This window comes from Aethalodelphis obliquidens, unplaced genomic scaffold, assembly GCF_003676395.1.
Source record: "Aethalodelphis obliquidens isolate GAN/ISIS:26980383/991018 unplaced genomic scaffold, ASM367639v1 scaffold28, whole genome shotgun sequence".
NCBI classification, from domain to species: Eukaryota; Metazoa; Chordata; class Mammalia; order Artiodactyla; family Delphinidae; genus Aethalodelphis; species Aethalodelphis obliquidens.
In genome coordinates this window covers 8,533,004-8,556,585 of record NW_020837972.1, presented here as the reverse complement: position 1 = coordinate 8,556,585, position 23,582 = coordinate 8,533,004, and the positions used below count along the sequence as shown (strand labels likewise).

Genomic DNA, 23,582 nt, shown 5'->3' with positions numbered 1-23,582 from the left:
AAAACATTTGTTGTAAACTGCTCTTTAACAAAGAATATTTAGTTTTTTTAAACATAAAGTTTGGCAGTTAATAGTGTGAAGCAGATCATATTTGTATTGATTGAAAATGAAACTTAGAAACTTAGGTTTTAAAATCTAATTTAAAATCTAGTGACAGTGCTTAGCTTACTATTATTTATCATTTGAATCATCTAAATTTAGTGAGAATATTAATTGAGAATGTTTTTCTTTCTAATTTTTATACTCTGTAAATCACGGCCTTAAAAATAATAATGCATAATGAAACAATTCCAACATGAAAAGTGTTTTTTACTTTTGTTACATAAAAATAATTTGAGTGCTTACTTAATATACCTTGAGTGGTTATCTAGTAAATCACTAAATAGATGGTATCACTCAACAAATAATGTTATTATTTTCTGAAGGAATAAAGATTTCCAGTCATTAAACAAAAACTAAATAATCAAGTGTTCTGTATCAGGAATTCTAAATATGCCTTTCTAAGATCGTTTTTATGTGTCATTTTTACCCTGAAAGTTTTAACTAATTGAAGTGATGGTTCAAAATAAATTTTAGAAAACTTAGGATAGCATGGATTCTGTTCCTATAACAGAATCTCAGTGGAATATTTTTCCCAAGACTAATACAAATTTAATCTGATTTTTTTAAGACTTTGTTAGCTTCCATTTAAATGATAGTATAGGGACTTACCTGGAAATCAGGTCCAATGGTTAAGACTCCAGCTTCCAATGCAGGGGGTGTGGGTTTGATCCCTGGTGAGGGGTGCACATGCTGCGGGGCACAGCCAAAAATTTTAAAAAAAAGGAAAAAAAAGATAGTACAAGCATATACTCTTTGGGAGCATTTTTTGTTCTTCAGACAAACAGAAGTGATTTTAATAAGGCTTAATAATATTTAATGGCAAGCTTCTGTTCTATTTTAAAAATCTAGTCTTTTGACCACTTTGACTTTTTAAATACATGACATCTTTACCAAGTACACTGAAGGTCTATTATAGGGAGAACTGGTTGGGAGAAAATAAAAGTTTTGATTGTAAGTCATTCATTTAATTAAAAAACATTGCAAATACTGCATGTTGTTATTTATATAAAATCAGATAAAGGACATTCTTGTCAGGTTCCAAAATTTGTATATACTTTTAGGTCATAAGAGTTAATAGTTTTATTTATTACTTTGTAGATTATGTTATTTATGTGTGAAACAAAGCAGGAAAATATATTGAGAAAGAATTTGTTTATGGAGGAGTTTTTTAATGTGTTACATTTCTTAAATGTAAACATATATTTCTAATGCGTACTTAAGTAATGTTTAAGGAAACCAAAGTAATGCATTGTTGTGCATGTTGGCAGTCAAAAATAAAACCATTTTGGTGGTTAAAAAATATATATATATTGTGGGTTCTTGGTTATCAGGTCCCGTTTTCCTTTTACTTTTTTTACTTTTCTGTCATTTGAATTTTTTATATTATGTATTTTATCATCAGAAAAATGAATCTCATGTAAGGGGAAAACGACCTGTTAGGTAGGTTATCTTTCCCATTTTATGGATACCGAAATGGGGACTTGGACTGTTTTGGTTTGTCCAAGATCATTCAGCTATTAAATGACAGCTGAGACCATTCAAAGGCGTCTTGACTGATGAAAGTGAACTTTGAAAGCTTTAAAGTTAACATGAATAAAATGGATGGTTTGTGGATGTTTCTTTTTAAGGGATGTTTCTGAAGAACATAAGAAACTTTCCTTGGAGGAGGAGACAATGTGGTTAAGAATCCGTTCCTTAACCTTGAGGCTGATCAGTGGACTTCCAAGTCTTAACCATTCTGTTGGGCCAGAGAACTCAGAGAAGACCACTGAGAATGGAGTATCCTCCCGGATTGATATTTTCCGTTTGCTCCTTCAACAGCTGGAGGTGGCCCTGGAGACGGGAAAGCGATTTATTGAGAAGGACATTCAGGTATCATCAGTGCGTATTTACAATCAAAGCTGCAATAATATGTGACTGTCTTTTTGAAAATAGGAATTGGGGATGGGTGAGTAGTAAAGAACAGTATTTTGTCCCACTTTATGGCATCTACAGGAAAAAGACAAACTTTTTAAACGTGGGGAATTGCAGATGCTTCCTCAGTATCCAAATTGGATAGTGAGGAAAAGCAAAATAGCTTTTTTGTGATGGTAAACTTTTTAATACCTGTCAACAAATTAATACAGCATTTCTGTTTTCACCATAATGATTTGGTTATTATTAGCTTGCTGATCAGTGCTTTGTAACTTAATCATGGAGATAGATTTTTATCCAGTTCCTTGTTTTCTCATTTTGTATTTTATGAATTTAAATTTCAGTGGATTTAAAGAACATTTAAAGAACTTTTTTTCCTTTCCAGTATCCTTTCCTTGGTCCTGTACCTACCAGAATGGCTGGATTCTTTAATTCTGGCTGTTCTCAGTGTCAGACCAGCTCTTTTTATCTTGTTAGTGATATTTATGAGCTGGACATCAATGGTTTAGGTAAGTGTATACTTGCATGAGTATGTTTACAGCGTCTTTGTCACTGAAAACTTAGTAAATGCAACAAAATATCTATAACCTCACATATTTGGAAAAATTTGGAGGAGATGGGAGGTGGAAGCTGTTCTGGAATCTCTGGTTTGCTATACAAGAAAGTCCATTAAACAGTTTACAAAATAATGTTTAGAAGCTTAAGTCCATTCCATATTTTTTTTTAATCCGCCCTGCTGCGCCCCCCACACCCCACCCCCGCACCTCTAAATGCTGCTCACTCCCTTTCCCTCATTTTCCCACTTTTGTTTTAAGTCTGTTCCATATTTAAAATCATTTTTTAGGGCCAAAAGTTGAAGAAATCCTTGATTTGTTGAAATATTGTTGGATTTCAAGTTGAATTCTTTTCATTCATTCATTTAAAAATTTTTTTAAAATTGAAGTATAGTTGATTTACAATGTTATGTTAGTTTCTGGTGTACAGCAAAGTGATTCAGTTATACCTGTATATATATACATGTATTTTCATATTCTTTTCCATTCTGGTTTATGATAGGATACTGAATATAGTTCCCTGTGCTATGCAGTAGGACCTTGTTGTTTATCTGTTTTATGTCTAGTAGTTTGTATCTGCTAATCCCAAACTCCTAATTTATCCCTCCCTCATTCCCCTTTGATAACCATAAATTTGTTTTCTATGTCTGTGAGTCTGTTTCTGTTTTATAAATAACTTCATTTGTATCAGATTAAATTCTTTACTTAAAAATGAAGGCCTAGGGACTTCCCTGGTGGTCCAGTGGGTAAGGCTCTGTGCTCCCAATGCAGGGGGCCGGGGTTTGATCCCTGGTTGGGGAACTAGATCCTGCATGCATGCCGCAACTAAGAGTTTGCATGCCACAACTAAGAAGTCTGCATGCTGCAACTAAAGATCCCGCATGCCACAACAAAGACCTGGTGCGGCCAAAATAAATAAATAAATATTTAAAAAAAGAAAGAAGAAGGCCTAAACTTTGTAGAGAAAAGATTTTTTTCTAAGCTGTCAACCCAGCGAGAGTCACAAATACCATATAGGTCATGTTTTTTTGTTTGTGTTTTGTTTTTCACAAGTCATAAGGCTTGTGGATCCTGTCATTTAGAGTATTTGAAACACATAGATTTCTGGTCCTCCTAGAGAATCTTAGGTAGTGCTTTTGGCAGAACAGTAATTAATACCTTTCTTTGCCTTTTTTCTTTCCCTTTCTCTTTCCTTTTCTCCTTTTCCTGTCCTTCATCTTTCTCTCAGTAATGGAATTTAGAGGCCTGTGGGTCTTAAGAGAAAACAAAATGTCCTTGCCTATGCTTCCAGGTATTGGTCTTGCTTCTTTATCTTACTAAAAATTGAATTGAAAGTTTTTCATTGTGTTTCAATTTTAGAGGATACAATGGAGATCCAGGAGCGAGTAGAGAATAGTCTTAAGTCTTTACTAGAACAGTTAAAAGGTAAGTGGTCTTACTGTGGATTCCCATATTGTATCTGATTGTCTGACAATAGCTCATTTTTTCATAGAAACTTGCAAGAGGTTTTGAAAAATAATAATACACACATTTTTGTTATTTTTAAAGACTTTGTTTCTAACTTTAAAAAGTTTTGATTACAAAAGTAGTAGACACCTATTGTAAAACAGTACACAAGTGGGTATGGTCTTTTCCCCTTTCCCAGCCCCATTCCTGCAGAAGTAAGTAGGTACGTGCTGTTGGCACTTTGCAGTCTGTATTTCTACATACCACCTAAACAGTCATATGTGTGTGTATGGAAATACATAGTAGTGATTTTTAAAAAAAATATATGAAAAGGTATAATACATGCTTTTCTGGCTTTAATTATTTGTTATCTTGGACATTTTACCATGTCAGTTATATACACACCCCATTTGTTTTAAGGGCTGCATAATATTCCACAGTATTGTATCAGTGTACCAGATTTATTTATATGCTCTGAGTACATAATATATTATGCATAACAATGATGACATAAATATCTTGGGACACAATTGTTTGGGTACTTATTTGAGTATTTCCTTGGGGTTAAATTCCTAGCAATGAAATTATTTGGTAAAGAATATACATATGCATTTCCTTTTAACTCTCTCAAATACTTAAAAAAATTATTATTATTTTATTTAACTATAGTTGATTTACAATACTGTGTTAGTTTCAGGTGTACAGCTTCAGATTCTTTTCCATTATAGATTATTGTGCATTTTAAATCTATAAGGGTCTTTCTTTTTAGGAGCCTAAAAAGTCTTTTTATTTTGTTGCTCAAATGAAGACTGAGAATTAAAAGATGATCAGGATTATGAGAATAAAACCTGGTACTTGTTATGAAGGTGCATTTCTACCATGCACATTGGTCTTTTAGTCTATAATGGCACAAGTTCTTTTAAACCATCCACTTGAAGTCTTATTTTTATTGTGCCAATGGCCTATCTCTGGAAAGGCGTAGCTGGTGTTTATTTATTTTTTAAACAGTTATCCCATATTTTATTTTATTTATTTTTTAAAAATTATTTATTTATTTATTTGGTTGCGCTGGGTCTTAGTTGCGGCAGGCAGCCTCCTTAGTTGTGGCTCACAGGCTCCTTAGTTGCAGCACGTGGACTTCCTTAGTTGTGGCATGTGAACTCTTAATTGCGGCGTGCACGTGGGATCTAGTTCCCTGACCATGGATTAACCCAGGCCACCTGCACTGGAAGTGTGGAGTCTTAACCACTGGACCACCAGGGAAGTCCCCGTAGCTGGTGTTTAGACCCTAGAATATATAATTTATAAGTCTGCCTTTTATGTTTTGAAGACAATAGAGCAGTAGTTGTGTGGCTTTTTAAAGAGCTTAAAATAGGGCTTCCCTGGTGGCACAGTGGTTGGGAGTCTGCCTCCCAATGCAGGGGACACAGGTTCAAGCCCTGGTCCAGGAAGATCCCACATGCTGCGGAGCAGCTAAGTCCATGAGCCACAACTGCTGAGCCTGCGCTCTAGGGCCCACGAGCCACAACTACTGAGCCCACGTGCCACAACTACTGAAACCCGCGCGCCTAGAGCCTGTGCTCCACTACAAGAGAAGCCACTGCAATGAGAAGCCTGCGCACTGCAACGAAGAGTAGTCCCCGCTCGCCACAACTAGAGAAAGCCTGAGGGCAGCAACAAAGACCCAATGCAGCCAAAAACAATAAATAAATAAAATAAAATAAAATAAAGAGCTTAAAACAGATATTCTTTGGTGTTTGTTTCATTGGGGTGGGGGAGCTTTCTGGGTTAAGTCTTTATGTTTGCTTATTCTTTATTAGATTGTGCATTGTGTTCCTAAAAATAACATTGAAATAAAAGCTGAATAAAACCATAAACTATTTTTCTGTTTTCAGATGTCTTTAGTAAATGTAAAGGTGATCTCTTAGAAGTTAAAGATGGTAACTTGAAAACACATCCTACTCTTTTAGAAAATCTAGTCTTCTTGGTTGAGGTATGTTTTTGTTCTCTTTGTGAAAAACTCAGTTTTCCTTAATTGTATGCAGGATTAATTTTTCAAAAATGAACAGGTAATAGGCACCTTATGCCTGTAATTTAACCCTTCACTCCCACCTTTTGTTAATTGAAAAGCAATTTCAGTTTTCTGAACTAATTCCTTCCAAGGGTATCAGGAGAATTTCATTCATAATGTTAGGGTAAAACTTCTTGAAATTTGCTTTACAAATCTTTAAAGATTCCTCAGATTCACTGCAAATCTAGCTCTCTTCTGTTCATTTTCCTTTTTGACTCAACTATCATGTAGTTTAAGTTAATTCTGCCAGCTTTCTAAATTTGTTGCTGCTGTTCACTAATTGCTGAGATTCTGCATTATGAAAGAGAATCCAGGAGCTGATGTAGCAAAACACTTTTTTTCTTTTAGCCAGAGAGAGAAAGAAGGATCACAAACACTCATAATCCATTATCTTTTTTCCGTTTATTTTGTCACATGTTTATTTACTTTCTTTTTCTACTAGTCTGTAAGCTTCCTGAAGGCAATATTCTCTGTTTTGGTGACATTTTAAGTGCCTAAGAGATAATTAATGAGTGAATGAGAAATAATTGCGTGTATATATGTACATGAATACGCTGTAGCATAGGTGAAGACGTGTAAACACCTAACTTAATTCAAAGGAGAATATGTGCTGACCAACTGGGGAGATTTCTTCATACACAATTTAAGGTTTGTAGGTGAGGCAGTATCTTACCTGGATGGAGAGGTGGGTGGGGAGAGGCATATTTTACAGAACCTTTGGATTCCATACCTAGGAATTTGGACTTTTCACTTCAGTGAAAAGGATGTTAATGGATCCCCATCTCCTGCAAGGAAGTGAAAGAAAATTGGGCTGAGTAGAGCAGGTGTCCTGAACCCCCGGGCCACGGACTGTTAACCAGTCTGTTAACAGACTGTTAGGAACTGGGCCGTACAGCAGGAGGTGAGCAGCAGGTGAGCGAAGCTTCGTCTGTGTTTACAACTGCTCCCCATCACTTGCATTACCGCCTGAGCTCTGCCTCCTGTCAGATCAGCAGCGGCATTAGATTCTCATAGGAGCGCGAACCCTACTGTGAACTGTAGGATCTAGGTTGCGTGCTCCGCATGAGAATCTAAATGCCTGATGATCTGAGGTGGAGCTGAGGCAGTGATACTAGCACTGGGGAGTGGCTGCAAATACAGATTATCATGAGCAGAGAGGTTTGACTGCACAGAGACCATAATAAATCAGTTGCTTGCAGACTCATATCAAAACCCTATCAGTGAGTGGCAAGTGAACAAACAAGCTCAGGGCTCCCACTGATTCTGCATTATGGTGAGTTGTATAATTATTTCATTATATATTACAGTGTTATTATAATAGAAATAAAGTGCACAATAAACGTAATGAGCCTGAATCATCGCCAAACCATCCCCCCGTCCATGGAAAAATTGTCTTCCACGAAACCAGTCCCTGGTGCCAAAGAGGTTGGGGACCACTGGAGTAGAGGATGAGTTTAGAGCTGGGAGAGCCAGAAGAAAGAATAAAGACAGTATTCTGAGTGGGAGATGAAGAAGACCTGGATCAGTGTGGTGATTGTAGAAATTAGAGAGTGGAGAGTTACAAGAGAACTTGAAGAGATTTGCATAGAAGAGCTGTTTGCATAGAATTTGTATAGTTCATAATCTTTGTTATTGATAGATATCTTGAGTGTAATCCTTATTGATGAATTTGCAATTTTTCCTCTTTCAGACTATTTCTATTATCCTTTGGGTGTCCAGTTACTGTGAGAGTGTCCTGCGACCATACAAATTAAATTTACAGAAAAAGAAGAAGAAGAAAAAAGAAACCAGCATCATCATGGTAATAACAGAGAAAACACAAGTAACAATCTGGCTGCATGCTGCCTTTTCTTTTCACTGTTTTCCTGCATTTTGTAAGAGATCATAGGACCCAATATGCATTCCTTTTCTCTCCCCAGCTTTTAAAAAAAAATATACACCTGCAGAAAAGCTGGAAGACTAGTATAATGACACCCAGACATCCTTACCTAGATTCACCACTTGTTAACAATTTGCCACATTGGCTTTATCCCTCTCCCTCTCCCTCTCCCTCTCCCCCTCTCCCCCTCTCCCCCTCTCCCCTTCTCCCCCTCTCCCCCTCTCCCCCTCTCTCTCTCTCATTCTCTACCTCCCCCACCCCCATTTGTTGAACCATTTGAAAGAAAAGTACAGACTGTGATACTTAACACACCAGGGTAGAACAGGGGCAGTCTCCTACAAAACCATAATACTCAAGATATTTTTATACTCAAGATATTTAATATTGATACAATAATATTATAATGTCCATATTAACCTTTTCCTTGTTATCCCAGTTACATCCTGTATAGTCTTTTTCAAAATACTAGAATCCTACTAAGGATCTGACACAGCTTTTAGTTGTCATTTCTCTGTACCTTTCTTTCATCAAGCGTACTTCCTTAGCTTTTGTTTGTCTTTATTATTGAAAAGTCTAGCAAGGTTTTTGGTAGACTATCCCACAGTCTGGATTTGGCTAATTGTTTCCATAGATTTAGGTTAAACATAGATGCTGTGTCCTTTTTAGCAGTTAAATTAGGAGGCACTAATGTTGTTATGTCCCATTATTGATAATTTCAGGTTTAATTATTTGATAAAGGAAGTGTCTGCCGGATTTCTTTATTGTAAGAGTGTCTTTTCTCCCCGTGTAATTAATCTGTGAGATGATGCTTTGAGACTCTGAATATTCTGTTCCCCACCAGCCTTTCACCCACTGGTTTTTACATCCATTGTTAGTCTAACTTGCATGAATCATTTATTTCTTTGGTGGTTCCACAATGGTGATTTAAAAAAATTCTACCAATCATTTATCATTTATTAACTGGCATTCTGTAAAAATAGAGCTGTATATTTTTAATATCACTATTTTAGTATCACTGTGGACTCATTCTTTTTTAAATTTACCTTGTAAACCATTATCATCATTTTCTTTTGGATGCACAGATTTGGCTAATGGGAGCCACTTTAAGCTGGTTCCCGTCCTTGAACATTGGTCTTTGAGCCCTTACTGTCTGAAACAACAAAAATGCTCCAAGCACTTTGTACTCACCCACTGAACTGAAATCAGTCATTTTTTTCAATGAACCCTGGTTCCTTTATGGGGAATGGTATTCAAAATACCAAGATCTAGTTGTTAGGTATACTAATTGCTATTAGAGTTTTACTGTTTCTAGTTAATGGCCATGAAGAGAGACAGGAAATTTATTTACACACACACACACACACACACACACACACACACACAGAGTTTTAAATAATTAATTCTTACTGATACCTCCAGTTTTAGTCCAATATCAGTGTTCTTCCTTCCATTCCTTCCCTCATTCCATATTTGTAGTTTTCTTTTCAGAGTAAGAACCATGGTTCCCAACAGCATCAATATATTTATTCATTTGCTGTTTTACAATAAATACTAAATAGTTTTGGAATTAGTACATTGGTTCCACTACCAGTTCCAATAACAAACCCACTAAATAAAGTTCAAATGTTTGCATTTCTTTTTTGTCCTTAGAATATGTTCCAGTGAATGTAGACAGTTGAGGTACTCTGTAAAAGCACTGGAATTAAAAACTCAGATTATATTAGTGTGATGTAAATAAGATTCATCTATTTCTGTTTGTATTCAATTTTGGAGTTTCCTCCCATCTTAATTGATTTAATTTTTGCATGTGTAAAACATTAACATAATTTATATCCTTTTCATAAGGAAAGATGTTTAGGATTTATTCTCTAATGGCATGCTGTTTTGTTAATGTTCGAATTTATCTTTATTATTAATGGAAGATTTTTGTTCACTGTAGGAATATAGTAACATTGTCGTTTGAAAATGTTGATGGATTTATTAGTAATATTAACTTCCTGCACAATTCAGTAACAATTTTAGATTTGACACTTGTCCTGAGTGTTGCCATTCATTCATTTCTCTCCTTCACTTTGTTCAAGATAATTTAACAGACCATGAGTGCAGTTTGAAAGAATTGATCAGAGTTGTGTGATTACTTTCTCTTCTAATGAAAACCTACACTCCTAGTACTTGTCAATAGCTTTTGGTATTTGAATTTTATGAGAGTTTTTGTAGTTATTGCTTTTCTAATTTCCAAAAATGAGAATAGCCGCCTATTTTTCTGATTGTCAGTGTAACCTAAATATATGAATAAAGTGAAGATCACCCGTTTTCCCAGCAGAGATAGCCGCTGCATACAAACCAGAATCATGCTCTGTAGAAAGTTCTGCAACTTTGCTATTTGTTTTTGTTTTCACTTAGTAGGGTATCTTAGACATCTCTTCATTTCAGCAAATATAGATGTATCTCATTACTTTTAATGGTTATGTACTATCCTGTTATATTAATATATCATAACTTATTCCCATTGTTGAATGTTTAGTTCTGATTTTCTTTTACTATTATAAATAGTGCTGCTATTAAAATATGGACAGGGCTTCCCTGGTGGCGCAGTGGTTGAGAGTCCGCCTGCCGATGCAGGGGGGCGGGTTTGTGCCCCAGTCCGGGGGGATCCCACGTGCCGCGGAGTGGCTGGGCCTGTGAGCCATGGCTGCTGAGCCTGCGCGTCCAGAGCCTGTGCTCTGCAGCGGGAGAGGCCACAGCAGTGAGAGGCCCGCGTACCGCAAAAAAAAAAGGACAAACACAAGATGAATTTATAATATGATTTCCTTAGGCTATCTCTTAGATCTGACATTACTATGTATACAGGTTTCCCTGCTATCCAGAAGTATAGCATTCCTTTGAAACCTTTCGTAAGCCCAGGTGGCATAAAGGGAAGAAGCAATTACCTTAGGACAATGGATGCACAAAGTAAATTGAGATAAAGCACAGATGCTTACAGACATAGTTCACCGCTGTGGCGGCTTGATGTTGAGTGGCACTTCCGGTGCCACTCTTGCTGCTAAGGGTGTGCGGTGCTTCTGTAACAGCTTGCTGCAAACGCTTTTCGCCGCCTTTTTCCTGTGAAAGCAAAAATCCTCTTTGGATTTCTTTTGGTTAACCAAAACAGGTACTAATGTAGGTCTTTCGTGAAAGCTAAGTGGCGTGAAGCGAACTTTCAAAAAGCTGGAGTTACCTGTTTTTACATTCCCCAGTGGTGTGGTGTGTCTGTATCCTTACCCATTTGATAGGCAAACATTGGTGCTCTCCTTTTTCCAATTTGCGTTAAAAAAATTCTATTGATGTTGCACCTTCAAAGAAGACTTCTTGAGTGAAAAGCTGGCCTTAACTAGTTGATTGGCTAGGTTTCTTGTGTTTATCTGTTTTTTAAATTGTATCACTGCTGGGATTTCTTTGATATTGTTTCTGTCTTTGCCCAAGTTTCCTATTGTGGTGGTAGTATTTTTTCCATTGATATGTTTTGAGCTATTAGACTCTTAACATAGTAGTGTTAACACAATCCTTTTTCATATATGATGCAGTTTTTTTCAGTTTGACATGTCTTTTAACTTGAGTGATTTTTTTGTCAGTATAGTAGTTTTTAAAAAATAAGATTTTTTGTCATGCCTAACTCCTTTGAATTAATGCTTAGATCATTGGTTTTATGGTTTTATCCTTTTTCTAATGGGATTTGGACTCCAAATTTGCTGCTAATCACCACTTTATGTTTATCCCACAAATTTGGTACTTCATATCTTCATCTGACATAGCAAACATTTTTTTCTAATACTTCTTGTGATTTATTCTTTGACCATTGTTTTGTTTAGGTGCTATTCAATAATTTCCAAATGTATGGTGATTAAAAAATTTTTTTAAGTTCTTGTATAATTTTTAAAGGTTACTTTCCATTTACAGATATTACAAAATATTGGCTATATGCCCCATGTTGTACAATACGTCATTGAGCCTATCTTAACCCAGTAGTTTGTACCTCCCACTCCCCCACCCACCTATTGCCCCTCCCCCAAGATTTTTTTTTAACAGTTCTTAGGTTAGTATTATGTTTAGAAAGACCTTTTCAATTTATGATCGCAAAAGCCACTACCTAAATCCTCTTCTGGTGCGTCGATGGATTTTTTTTAAAAATTTAAGTATTTAAATCTGTCTGGAATTTATTTTGTTATTTATTATTTTATTTATTTTATATTTCACAATATGTCTAGCTAGCTATTCAGTACCATTCATCCACTTGAAAACCACTGTTTTGAAAGGTAACCATTTAAATTCCTTTATATTCTTTGCTCTATCTTGGGATTTGTGTTCTTTCAGTCTTTGTCAATTTACTTATATGCCAGTCCCATCGGGATTTGATGTAACTTTATAATATACCCTAATATCTATTAGGGCAAGTTCCCCTTAACGGCTCTTTTTCAGAATTTTCTTGATTGTTGTCACCCATCATTTTTTCCATTAGAATTTAGCATTTCTGTTTCTGTTATTAACATTAGAGGAAATCTCAAAGACATAAAGAGAAGAAATGAAGACTTGGTTCTTCTCATCTCCTTTGGTGTTCTAGGAGATTCCCAACCTGAAGTTGAATAATGACCAACTAAGATTTTTTATTTGTTTTTTCACCTCTACTTCCCCAGAGTGAAATAAAACCACACTGAAAAAAAGTCATCATTACTGAGTTAGCATTTGGTGGCTATTAAATTTACCTTGGTTTGAGAGACTCTCTTAATATCCAAAACTATATCTATCCTTGTTACTATTTTTTTTTGCGGGGACTACACCACACACCATGTGGGATCTTATTTCCCCAACCAGGGATTGAACCCGTGCCCCCTGCTGTGGAAGTGCAGAATCTTAACCACTGGATCTCCAGGGAAGTCCCATCCTGTTACTGTTAATAGAATTAAGTAATGCTATAGCATGAAATTAGTATATCTTATGTGATATAGCATGGGAGAAATACGTTGGATAATCTTTCAACTTTTTAAAAATCTTTTTTTCCAGCCACCTGTCTTTACCAGTTTCCAAGACTATGTTACTGGGCTTCAGACTTTAATTTCGAATGTTGTGGATCATATTAAAGGACTTGAAACACATCTAATTGCACTTAAACTTGAAGAACTTATTTTAGAAGACACTTCCCTCTCACTGGTAAGAGACTGTATGGTAAGAGACTATAGTTGATCAGCAATAAGTTATATATAGACATTCAAGTGTTCTTATTGTTATCACAGGGACAAGTTAATTTTTAATTCATTATTCTCTCCTTATGGGAATTGTGATTAGAAGGTGCCTGGCACTGGTTTTTTGCTGTGGTCTTGGTGGTGGTGGTGTCTCCTCTCCCTTCATCCCCCCTCCCGCTTTCCACCTTTGAATACATTTTTGGGGGTGTTCTTTTACTATGAAAACAACTGATGAATTGTTGAAGAGTAGAATTAGTATTGTCCCTGTTTTGAGCACCATAGGAAACCAGCCATACTTTTGAGATTCAGGGACAATCTCCTTGACTGAGAACTTACCTGCTGTTGGATTGGCTGGTTTCTTTGCCAGCCCAGCAGTTATCACATGGAAAAGGAAAGATGCTGGACATCAGAACTAATTATGTCAGTAATAATGAGGCCAGAGCAAGCCAGCCAAAAAGGAATGGAAACAAGTATGGAATCAAAGGTACTAGTCAGTTTTCTCCTGATCATTATTTTAGGCTGGTTTCTTAAAATTCTGCTACCAAAATCCCTGATAAAGTCTCACTTTTAAAAATGTGGATTCTTGGGCTTCCCTGGTGGCGCAGTGGTTGAGGGTCCGCCTGCCGATGCAGGGGACGCGGGTTCGTGCCCCGGTCTGGGAGGATCCCACATGCCGCGGAGTGACTAGGCCCGTGAGCCATGGCCGCCGAGCCTGCGCGTCCGGAGCCTGTGCTCCGCAACCGGAGAGGCCACAACAGTGAGAGGCCCGCGTACCAAGAAAAGAAAAAAAAGGGGATTCTTTTGAAAAAGTTAATTAAATAAAACAAACAAATGGTGTCAGGTGAGTTAACATGCACCAGCTTGGAGTAGGTTTAGGATTTTGATAGGAGCCAGAAGAGCAATGGTGGAGCCACCTGATTCTGGCTAGTTGTTCCAGTGATGAAACTCCGATCATGAGGAAATGCTTTCCTTGAGTAGTTTGACCTAAGCCTCTGCTGATGAGGAAGCTCATCCAGCAATCTGAGGGCAGGCATCATCCTAGCCTAAGACCTCCACCCAGGCCCTTCTAGGGAAGGGAGTGAATGGAATCTTGCTTGGCACACCAGCTTTAAAAGGTTGTAAGCCCCTCTTTTGTAAAATGTCAACATGTTAGAGCTTTGAAAAAAGGGCTTACTGTGGGAAAGGGCTCAGAGCATTTAACATTTCCAAAGACTGATTAAAGAAAGCAGACAAGTGTTGGCTAGAAGTTTGGTTTTAGCCAGTTAAGCTATATATTCAACTGCTTTCTTATGTGCACTAGAATGAATATAGACTTCAGTGGTAATTAGAGGTACTGATTGATGGATTATTAATTCTTTAATATTTTTGTCTTCCTTTTTATAAGCCTTACATTGTTTTAAAAAGTAAAATATGTACATGGTAAAAAAAAAATTCAGAGTAAAGAAAGAAAATCCAGTGAATTGCCTCCTTTCCATTCTAACCCATTCCCTAGTTCCCTTTTTAGAAGGAACTGCTGTTATCAATGATTTCTTGTGTAATCTTCCTGAGTTAGAGAACCCATTTGCAAGTACGTTATGACCGTGCCCCTCCCCCCCACATCTTGCCTTTAAACACAAATGATAGCGTATTATACATATTGTTTAGTCTCTTGTTTTTCTGTTTAGTCTCTAGGAGATCGTTACATATAAGTAACTTATCTACCTTGTTCCTTTTAACTGCTCTGTAGTGTTTCACTGTTTCTCTACAGACAAAAATGTATGCTTGTTACAAGAGAATTAGAAAATAGAGAGTAGCACCTCCCAGTCCCACCATCCAGAACCACCTCCACCTCTCCCTCTTCTCTATCACCTTTAAACACATTTGTGTCTGCCATTAGCCTTTATGACTTCCAGGTACTTGGTTACCCAGTAAAGGCCTAGTAATTAAATCCTTGTGAAACAGGTACATCCCAGGCAGGAATCTGCCTTCCGCCCCCACATGCATGCCAAAAGGTCTTTGCTAGTCCTTTTGGACCCCTTTTACCTATAAAGAGATCTGGTACTTCATAGTAGTAGATTTGGAGCTGTTTAACTTTTGACTTTTTAGATTAAATGCAAACTCATTCTGTGCTCTAAACTCCCATCCCCTTTTGTGAATAGTATAGAAAAGTAAGAACTCGAAACTATAGTACCTATTTTTTAAAATCTTAAGGATTGCACACTTGGACAGATGTCACATTGCTTCATGTGGTTGGGCTTTGCCGGACATCTTTGAGATTTTCAATAAGTAGATATAAATTTATTGAGCTCACTGTTGTTGGGCTTAAAGCTTGTAGAAATATAATGATCAAAGACCTACTGTAGAGAGTCTGGCTGTAGAGCGATGCATACAAATTACTAAATTGGAGATACGATATAGGCACAGAAATCTGAGTGAGTCAAAAAGAGTCTCACTGGAAAGGGGACATCTGAGGATTAATAAATTTTCACCAGGCAGACAGGAATGGAGGAAAGGAATCCCAAGCAGGAGGAGGCACAGACAACAGCACAGAGGCAGGAAAGTGAATTGTGTGGTGCACCATGAGTCATTTGGCAGAGCCAGAGCCCATGGTGATTTCGGATGCAGGCAGTAGTAAGCGGCAGCTTGCATCAAGCAGCAGTGAGCAGTAGTAGGAAGCAAGATCTTAGTTCCCAGACTGGGAGTCCTAACCACTGGACCACAGGGGCCAGCAGCTAGGGCCTGGGTCCCTAGTCCTTACATGCCTTGGCAAGAAAGAATTCAGGCAAGGAGGCAGAAGGTAAAGAAAAGTAAAAAGTTTATTGGAAAAGCAAAGTACATGCGGAAAGATGCACAGGCGAACTCAGAGAGTAGCGCCTTTGGGAAGTTTAAATCCTTTATAAGGTGTCAGTCTTCCGGGTCTTTGTCTTCTTTTTGGCCAGTTGTATTGTTTTGACCCCAGGGCTAATTTGTTTCTGGACCCTCCCCTGGGTGCGCACGCACCTCTAAGTTAAGATGGATCCCACTGCAAAGGCCTCTGGGAGGAGATGGCAGGACTTACTATGGTCTGGCATCTCCTGCCTTTTCGACGCTGTGTAGGCTTTTGCACATGCGTAGTGTTTCCCTTGCCCCAAGGATGGGAGGTGTGTGACCTCTGGATCATTTAATAGGGTTTAGTCCCAGTCTGTCCCTGCCATAAAAATGCCCAGTGTCCGGTTATTTACCCTGTTCCTGTTTTTTTTTTGTTTTTTTTTTTGCGGTACGCGGGCCTCTCACTGTTGTAACCCCTCCCGTTGCGGAGCACAGGCTCCGGACACGCAGGCTCAGCGGCCATGGCTCACGGGCCCAGCCGCTCCACGGCATGTGGGATCTTCCCGGACCGAGGCACGAACCTGTATCCCCTGCATCCGCAGGCGGACTCTCAACCACTGCGCCACCAGGGAAGCCCCTGTTGCTGGTTTTTATATTGAGGTGCACATCTCGAAATATAGACAGGAGTCTAGTCATAAACATGTAGTCCTGGAGCCCGTTTGTCTCTTGCTTCAGGAAATGTAAATAGGGACTGATAATGAATGTCCAGCCTGGAGCTCATCTTCTCCTCATCCCATGAGGTGTGAACAGGAGGCCAGTTGTAAATGCCTAGCCTGGAGCCCATCTATCTCCTGCCTCAGTGGTATGTGGGAAGGACTGTTGGATACAAAGGTGACAGGCATAGTAGCCCTGCTGTTGTCAAGAGGATTGAGTGGTTGTTCTTGTTGAAAGATCTATCTGCCTCCTGAAATGAGGAATAAGATTTCTCATTTTGATTATTCTAGAGGTTATCCTTAACTCTGGGCTACTTGCTAGATTTTCCAAGCCCTGGTTCTGTCTTCATCTTTTGACCTTGGGAAAGTCGCTTAACCTCTTTGGGCCTCAATTTCTTTATTTGGAAAATGGAAATCATAATAATGTTAATGCAAGCTCGCATGCCCAGTGCACAGTGAGCCGAAACAAACTGAAACATTGGAGTTTGGAGCAGAGAAAGGTTTATTGCAAGACCATGCAAGGAGACGGGTGGCTCATGCCCTAAAAGCCCAGAACTCCCTGAAGGGTTTCAGCAAAGCATTTTTAAAAGCCAGGTGAGGGAGGAGGGTCGCAGGGTGTGTGATCAGATCGTGCACAGTTCTCTGATTGGCTGATGATGGGGGAACAGGGTGGTGTCACAGGGGTTAACTTTTATCAGTCCTTAGGCTCCAGGAGGCCTGGGGCTTATGTGCTCATGGTCATCAAGTAGTTAACATCTTCCATTTGGTGGGGGGATTGATTTCACATCTGCAAAACAACTCAGGAAATTTGCATCAAATACTATTATCTAGGTACTTCAGAGAAGAGCTAAAGCAGAGGATATGGGGGAAGGCCTGTCCCAGGAAGGCCCCATAGTGTCCTGCTCAGATAAAATAATACCTACTTCATAGGGTTATAGTGAAGATTAAACAAAACAATAATGGCTGTATATTGCCTTATTTTGTTAAAGTCATGATACATATAACATACTGAGCAGCACGGGCCACCAAATATTGGATCCATGTAGTGCTTAGTACTTTCTTTTGGGTTAAAAAAAAAAAAAGAAAAAAAAACAACTTCAGTTCCATTTACATTAGGTTCACTTTTTTCTTCCCTTCCTTTCTTTCTAAACTTGAAACACTATGAACAAGGCCTCTGGAGTACTACCTCTAGTCCTGGTCCCCTTTCCTCTTCCCTAGCGGTATCCACTGAAACTGGTTGTATGCCAAGACACCCTCCCCTCCTTATTAAAATATTTATTTATTTTGGTTGCACCAGGTCTTTGTTGCAGCATGTGGGATCTTTTAGTTGCAGCATGTGGGCTCATAGTTGTGGCATTCGAACTCTTAGTTGTGGCATGCATGTGGGATCTAGTTCCCAACTAGGGATTGAACCTGGGCCACCTGCATTGGGAGCGTGGAGTCTTAGCCACTGGACCACCAGGGAAGTGTCCTCCTCCCCACCCTTTTTTAAAAATCCATCTGGTCTTAATGTAACTTTATAATGTACTCTAACATCTGTTAGGTTTTTTTAAAGTAAATTATATACACTTTATTTTATTCAGAAGCATAAATTCAACCAATGAGTTCTTCACTCAACCAGTATTCAAGAGTTCTGTTCAGGCTACTGCATCTAGATCAATCTTGTTCTTTTAAACAACTGTATAGTGTTCAAAATATGAATGTACCACATCCATTGGACATATTTTAGGTTGTTTCTATACATTTGCTTTTACATATAGTACTGAATGAAATGTATTTGTGTACATACCTTTTTATGCACTTGTTGGGTCATAAAATGACCCACTTGTTGGGTCAGAAACTTGTTGGTTTCTTTTGGGCTTTAAAGTACTGCCAACTTCATGTAAAGCTAACCAGTTTTCAGCCAACCTTCTTTCTGTGTTTGAACACTCCATCCCCTTTATTTTTTGTGCTTTCTACCACAGGTCAAACGTGCAGCAAATATTTAACTCACATATTTGAGCAGCCTTAGGAAAACTGGTCTTTTTTAGTTGTTTGGCCTCTGGAACATGATCGTGGACTTTGTCAACATGGAGGGAGGCCTGTCAATATTGTAACTAGAAAAGATGATACTGGTAAATTTGATGCCTTTAAAAAGTGGCTGTGATAAGTCTAAATGAATAATAAATTTCTACTTTTTTTCCGATGAAACTAATAATAAGAAACCTCAATTTTTCCACTTTGTACAGCTCATAACAAAATAGTAGTAATTTTATGGCTAAAGTACTTAGTAATAATTTTCTAACTTTTTTTCTTTTTTTAAAAAAAGTATTTATTTATTTATTTATTTATTTATGGCTGTGTTGGGTCTTCGTTTCTGTGTGAGGGCTTTCTCTAGAAGCGGCAAGCGGGAGCCACTCTTCATCGCGGTGCACGGGCCTCTCACTATCGTGGCCTCTCTTGTTGCGGAGCACAGGCTCCAGACGCGCAGGCTCAGTGGTTGTGGCTCACGGGCCCAGTTGCTCCACGGCATGTGGGATCTTCCCAGACCAGGGCTCAAACCCGTGTCCCCTTCATTGGCAGGCAGATTCTCAACCACTGCGCCACCAGGGAAGCCCCTAACTTTTTCTCTTGATGAAAACTAGAAATCAGAAATCTCGCTTTTCCGACTTGATATAATTTATAACAAAGGTTACTTGAAAGATTGGTAATGCTAAAGCAACAGGGGTCTCAGTGAAAAGTCACATGGAAAAATATACATCTGTGATGAGTTTAGCCATCTTTGCATTTAATGAAATTGAAAATGACCCACTCTATTCTGATGGAGCTTGCAGTGAGACCAGAGGTAGTGGTAATTTTAATTTATACCTGAGGATCTCTAATCTGGGGGAATGCTTTCTGAGCAAGACCACTAATTCTTGTTTCCTTTGTAGGAAGAGAGAAAATTTTCAAAGACTGTACAAGGGAAGGTGCAGAGCAGTTACCTGCACTCACTTCTGGAAATTGGGGAGCTGCTGAAAAAAAGACTTGAGACTACAAAGAAACTAAAAATTTAAGTTAGTGTGAACCACAAGCACTGATGACTCTACAACAGAAAATGACATCATCTTCCCAGGCAAAAGCTACATCTGATTGACCATCATTTTAATCCAGAACTTCCTCATAAAATGCATGAAGGACTTTGATCGTGAATTAATTTTTTAGGTATTAAATGTGTACAACTGATTAAATTATTGTATATAAACCAGAAGCAGGACCCTCATCTGGGTTTGACCACTTTTTATACATGTTCATATGCATATGGCAGCCACAAGAGAACCCCACTCTTCTTCCCTTCTATCACCAGAAACATCTGGTGGGGTGGGGGGAAAGCAGCAATAGACATTAAGCATAAAGCATTGACCTCAGAGCAGCTGAATGGCCCTACCATTATAGCAGTGCGTGTTTTGGTCTGGTCCTTGAGCCTTAGGAAGCAGAAAGCAGAAGAAGAGGGGGACCATGATTGGGAGCAGGCCCTCTTTCCACATTAGCAGTTTGGTTTTGAGGCTTCCTCAAATGCTTGGCTCCCACAGAACCCAAGGCAGGTACCCAAAGGACCTCAGATGAAATTTGGCATAAGCACCTGCCACTGAAGGACATCACTCCGATGCCCACAGGCTGTCGGTTTTCAGCTTAATAATCCCAATGGCCGAGACATCCCCATCCTAGCTCCTGTGAGAGTTAAATCAGAAGTAGCCTTCTGTTACCGTACAGCTGTTTGGAGGGGAAAGTAGTGCAGACCACTGATAAGCCTGCTGAGGACTAGCTTGCTGTCTTTTGTCTACTTGGGAAAGATGGGAATCACTGTTTTAAAGAAGAGAGGTGTACATAATTTATGCAGGCAAGTCTAATACCAGTGTCATTGGTTTTGTGAGCTATATATATATATGTATATGCTTTTACATATATATGTATATTTTCAACCGTATATACATGTATATGTAAATGTATATACATGTATATATGCTTGAAAGTAAAGATTTAATACTTTAGTGTTTTTTAAGTGGGAGGTTTGAGAAGGAAGAAAGGAAGGAATGTATATTAATATGGATTTAACCTAGATTTTAAGACTTAGGCTGGCAAAAGAAATGTTATCAGTTGGGCTTGAGGTTCAGTTTACCTTTTTCAAACTTGAGAATTATTACCAGGATGGTGTTTACTTTGTTCATCTGGAGCTCCCCAAGACTATGGCTTCAGAGGTTGGTTTGACAGAAAAGATAAACATTGCTCTTGAAAATGTTACACATTTTATACAACTGCTTTGGTAACTTTTTTGTGTTTGAATCTGTGCCTCTGTTTTTGGTCTTTGTTACCCAAATACCGTTAAAGTTAATAATTCTGAAAAGCAAAGAAATGAATTTGATGAGGAGATTCAAATATCTGATGGAGGATTGGTCTTGAAGACCTTCAAGGTCCTTTCCAACTCACTTCTCCAGTGAAATGTGATACTTTTTTCTTTTAAAAGCAACCAAAAAAGAGCTTGGAAAATCTCTGTATGCAAAGCAATTGCATTTTGTCCCTATCATTTTGACTTTCTTAGATTCACAATTTGGTAGGGTGATTAATAACTGTCTCAACTTGTAGGGAAACTTTTTTGAAAATTACTGAATTACATGGTCAAAATAAGACTTGTTGGAAATCCTAGTCTATCCAGTAATTTAAAAAAACCAGTTTTGATGTTAATTGGTAGCCACAACTGTTATACCCCACCCCAAAAGAAAAGAACTGCCTTGAACAAGATGAATTAAAAATTCTGATTGATTCTGAATCTAACTTAATAACATCATAATTTCATAAAACTATGGTCTATTTAGATGGAACTTTGTGTATGGGGTTGGGGGTATGTGTGTATGGCATGTGTTCTTGAAATGATGTTTCTTTGAATATCCAAAAATACTATACGTAGAAATAGAAATGTTCTTTGAAACAAGTCTATTAACTGACAGTGATCATTCTAGCATATGTGTGCTCAGTGGGCTGGCCTTGGTCCTCAGGGACAGTGTGTGACTCCAGTGGTCTACCTACCTAGTCTCTTGCCTAGGGGCATCTGGGTCCTCTACTGGTTTTAGTGACAGATAATGTTACGTTGGGGTTATGCTTCCTTTGTTACATGTTGATTTCCCTACTAAATGTAGCATTTCAATTACATCCAACCTCTTACATTTTGAGATAATTGTAAAAAGAATGAAATTATGCAGAAATGGCCAATATCTTTTATTGATCTGTTCTTTTGGAAATTGTCATGCACTATAAATTGTGTACAGTTAAAAAAATATATATATATATACACATATATTCTTACATGAGTAAAAAGCACCCTCTCCAGCAATTGTATGTAATTGGTATTTGAAGAGAATTCCCAAATAACTCATTGCTGCTGCTGCTGTTTTTAGTTTGTGTGGGTTTTTTGTTTTATTTTGTTTTTGTGTGGAAAACTGATATTTAAAAAAAAGAAAAGGAGAAAAAACACGACTACTGTTTACAGACTGAAAAATTACTGCTTTTTATACTACTGAGATCCTAAGACTCTCCAAAGCAAACATTTGGTTTAAATCATTTATCTGATGTGGATAAAAGGTAGAGAACTTTTTAGTGTTCTCCACATAATGGAAAATGTACAAATGCCTAGCTGTGTTGCCCATCAATTTTGTATATTTTCATAATTTTAATTGTTCAAAATTGCATTATATTTTGCAATCACTATGTTCAATCTGGATTTGTCTTTCATTCTAACTTTTAATATAAAAAGGGGTTTCAATGTATCTACAGCCTTGTTATTGAAACTCTTCCTACTTTTTTGCTGTGATTTATTAATATGGGAAGTATATATTCTTCCTTCTTCAGAATTAAGTGAAGCATAGCAAATCTATTTAAAATGGATGGGTTAATTTATTTAAACACTTTCATCTTAAGTTGGCATTTCTGCCTGGTTCATTTTTGTTCAGATTCCTAGAAGCCACAACCTTTTAAATGGTGTAAGTCATCTCAATTTTGTATTGTTATATTCCTCAGCAAGATGGTAATATTTGTGAATTTAAAATTATTCCAAGGCCACTAGTTATTTTGTTTAAAGTACCTTGCGTGCTCGCATTCATTAATTCAACATTTATGTGTTGAGCACTTATTTACTACGTGCCAGATTCCGTGTTAGGCTCTGCTGATATAATGGTAAATGAACTCTATATCCTAGTTAGTGGCTGAAGTGGGGGAAGAGACAATAAAAATAAATATTAGTTTGTAATTAAGTCCTGATTAATAAAATATGTCAGGGTATGTGATACGTGGGGTCACAAGAGGACCTCTTGAGTGGTGCCATCTGACCTGAATGATGAAGAGTCAGCTATTGAAAAGCAAATACAAGTCAAAGGCCCCAAGGCAGGAAACTGCTGAGCATGTTCCAGAGACTGTAAAAAAAAAGGCTCAAGTGCCTGGGACTTAATGAAAGGAGCGGAAAAGGGGTACAGATTGAGATAGAAGGTGGAGTGGGGATTAGAGCAATCAGGATTTTGTAGCCAGGGGAAGAAATGAGATTTCTAAATTTAGTGGGAAGTTACTGGAGGATTTCAGGCAGGCGGATGACATGATTTATCCAAGGGTATGTGAACCCATAGGCTGAGATCATTTATTCAGACACACACAGTAGAAAGAGGAGCTGTTTGTTTTTCCTCCTAGTTGTTTCCTTTCTGTCCTATGATACTAAATGCCCTTATTTGAGCCCTGAAAAAGTTCTTGCCTGCTTCTTCAGTTATGAATTAACTGCACCCCAACATTCTCTTTTTCCTTTAACAAAAAGTGGGCACTTGGGTATACCTCACTGCCATTTTTGACTTTCCCCAAAAGGTGGGCTCAGGTTTATACTTTTTCATGTTCCCTATTTTTGAG

The 23,582-nt window shown here is 37.9% G+C and overlaps 1 protein-coding gene across 5 annotated transcripts in view; it reads left to right on the top strand.

Moving 5' to 3' along the window:
- The window catches only part of NAA25 (N-alpha-acetyltransferase 25, NatB auxiliary subunit), a 73,802-nt gene extending 51,340 nt beyond the window's left edge, over positions 1 to 22,462 (top strand). For 2 of the 5 annotated variants that reach the window (XM_027124598.1, XM_027124596.1), the window contains 7 exons: positions 1,731 to 1,983; positions 2,402 to 2,525; positions 3,930 to 3,995; positions 5,912 to 6,009; positions 7,778 to 7,888; positions 13,004 to 13,150; positions 19,595 to 22,462. In XM_027124598.1, coding sequence (XP_026980399.1) covers positions 1,731 to 1,983; positions 2,402 to 2,525; positions 3,930 to 3,995; positions 5,912 to 6,009; positions 7,778 to 7,888; positions 13,004 to 13,150; positions 19,595 to 19,717 — 922 coding nt within the window. In that variant the 3' untranslated portion in view covers positions 19,718 to 22,462. Of the gene's footprint in view, positions 1 to 1,730; positions 1,984 to 2,401; positions 2,526 to 3,929; positions 3,996 to 5,911; positions 6,010 to 7,777; positions 7,889 to 12,210; positions 12,259 to 13,003; positions 13,151 to 18,646; positions 18,986 to 19,594 lie in introns of those variants that run through there. The other 3 variants (XM_027124599.1, XM_027124595.1, XM_027124597.1) reach the window with 3 other exon arrangements.
- Positions 22,463 to 23,582: the final 1,120 nt, after the last annotated feature.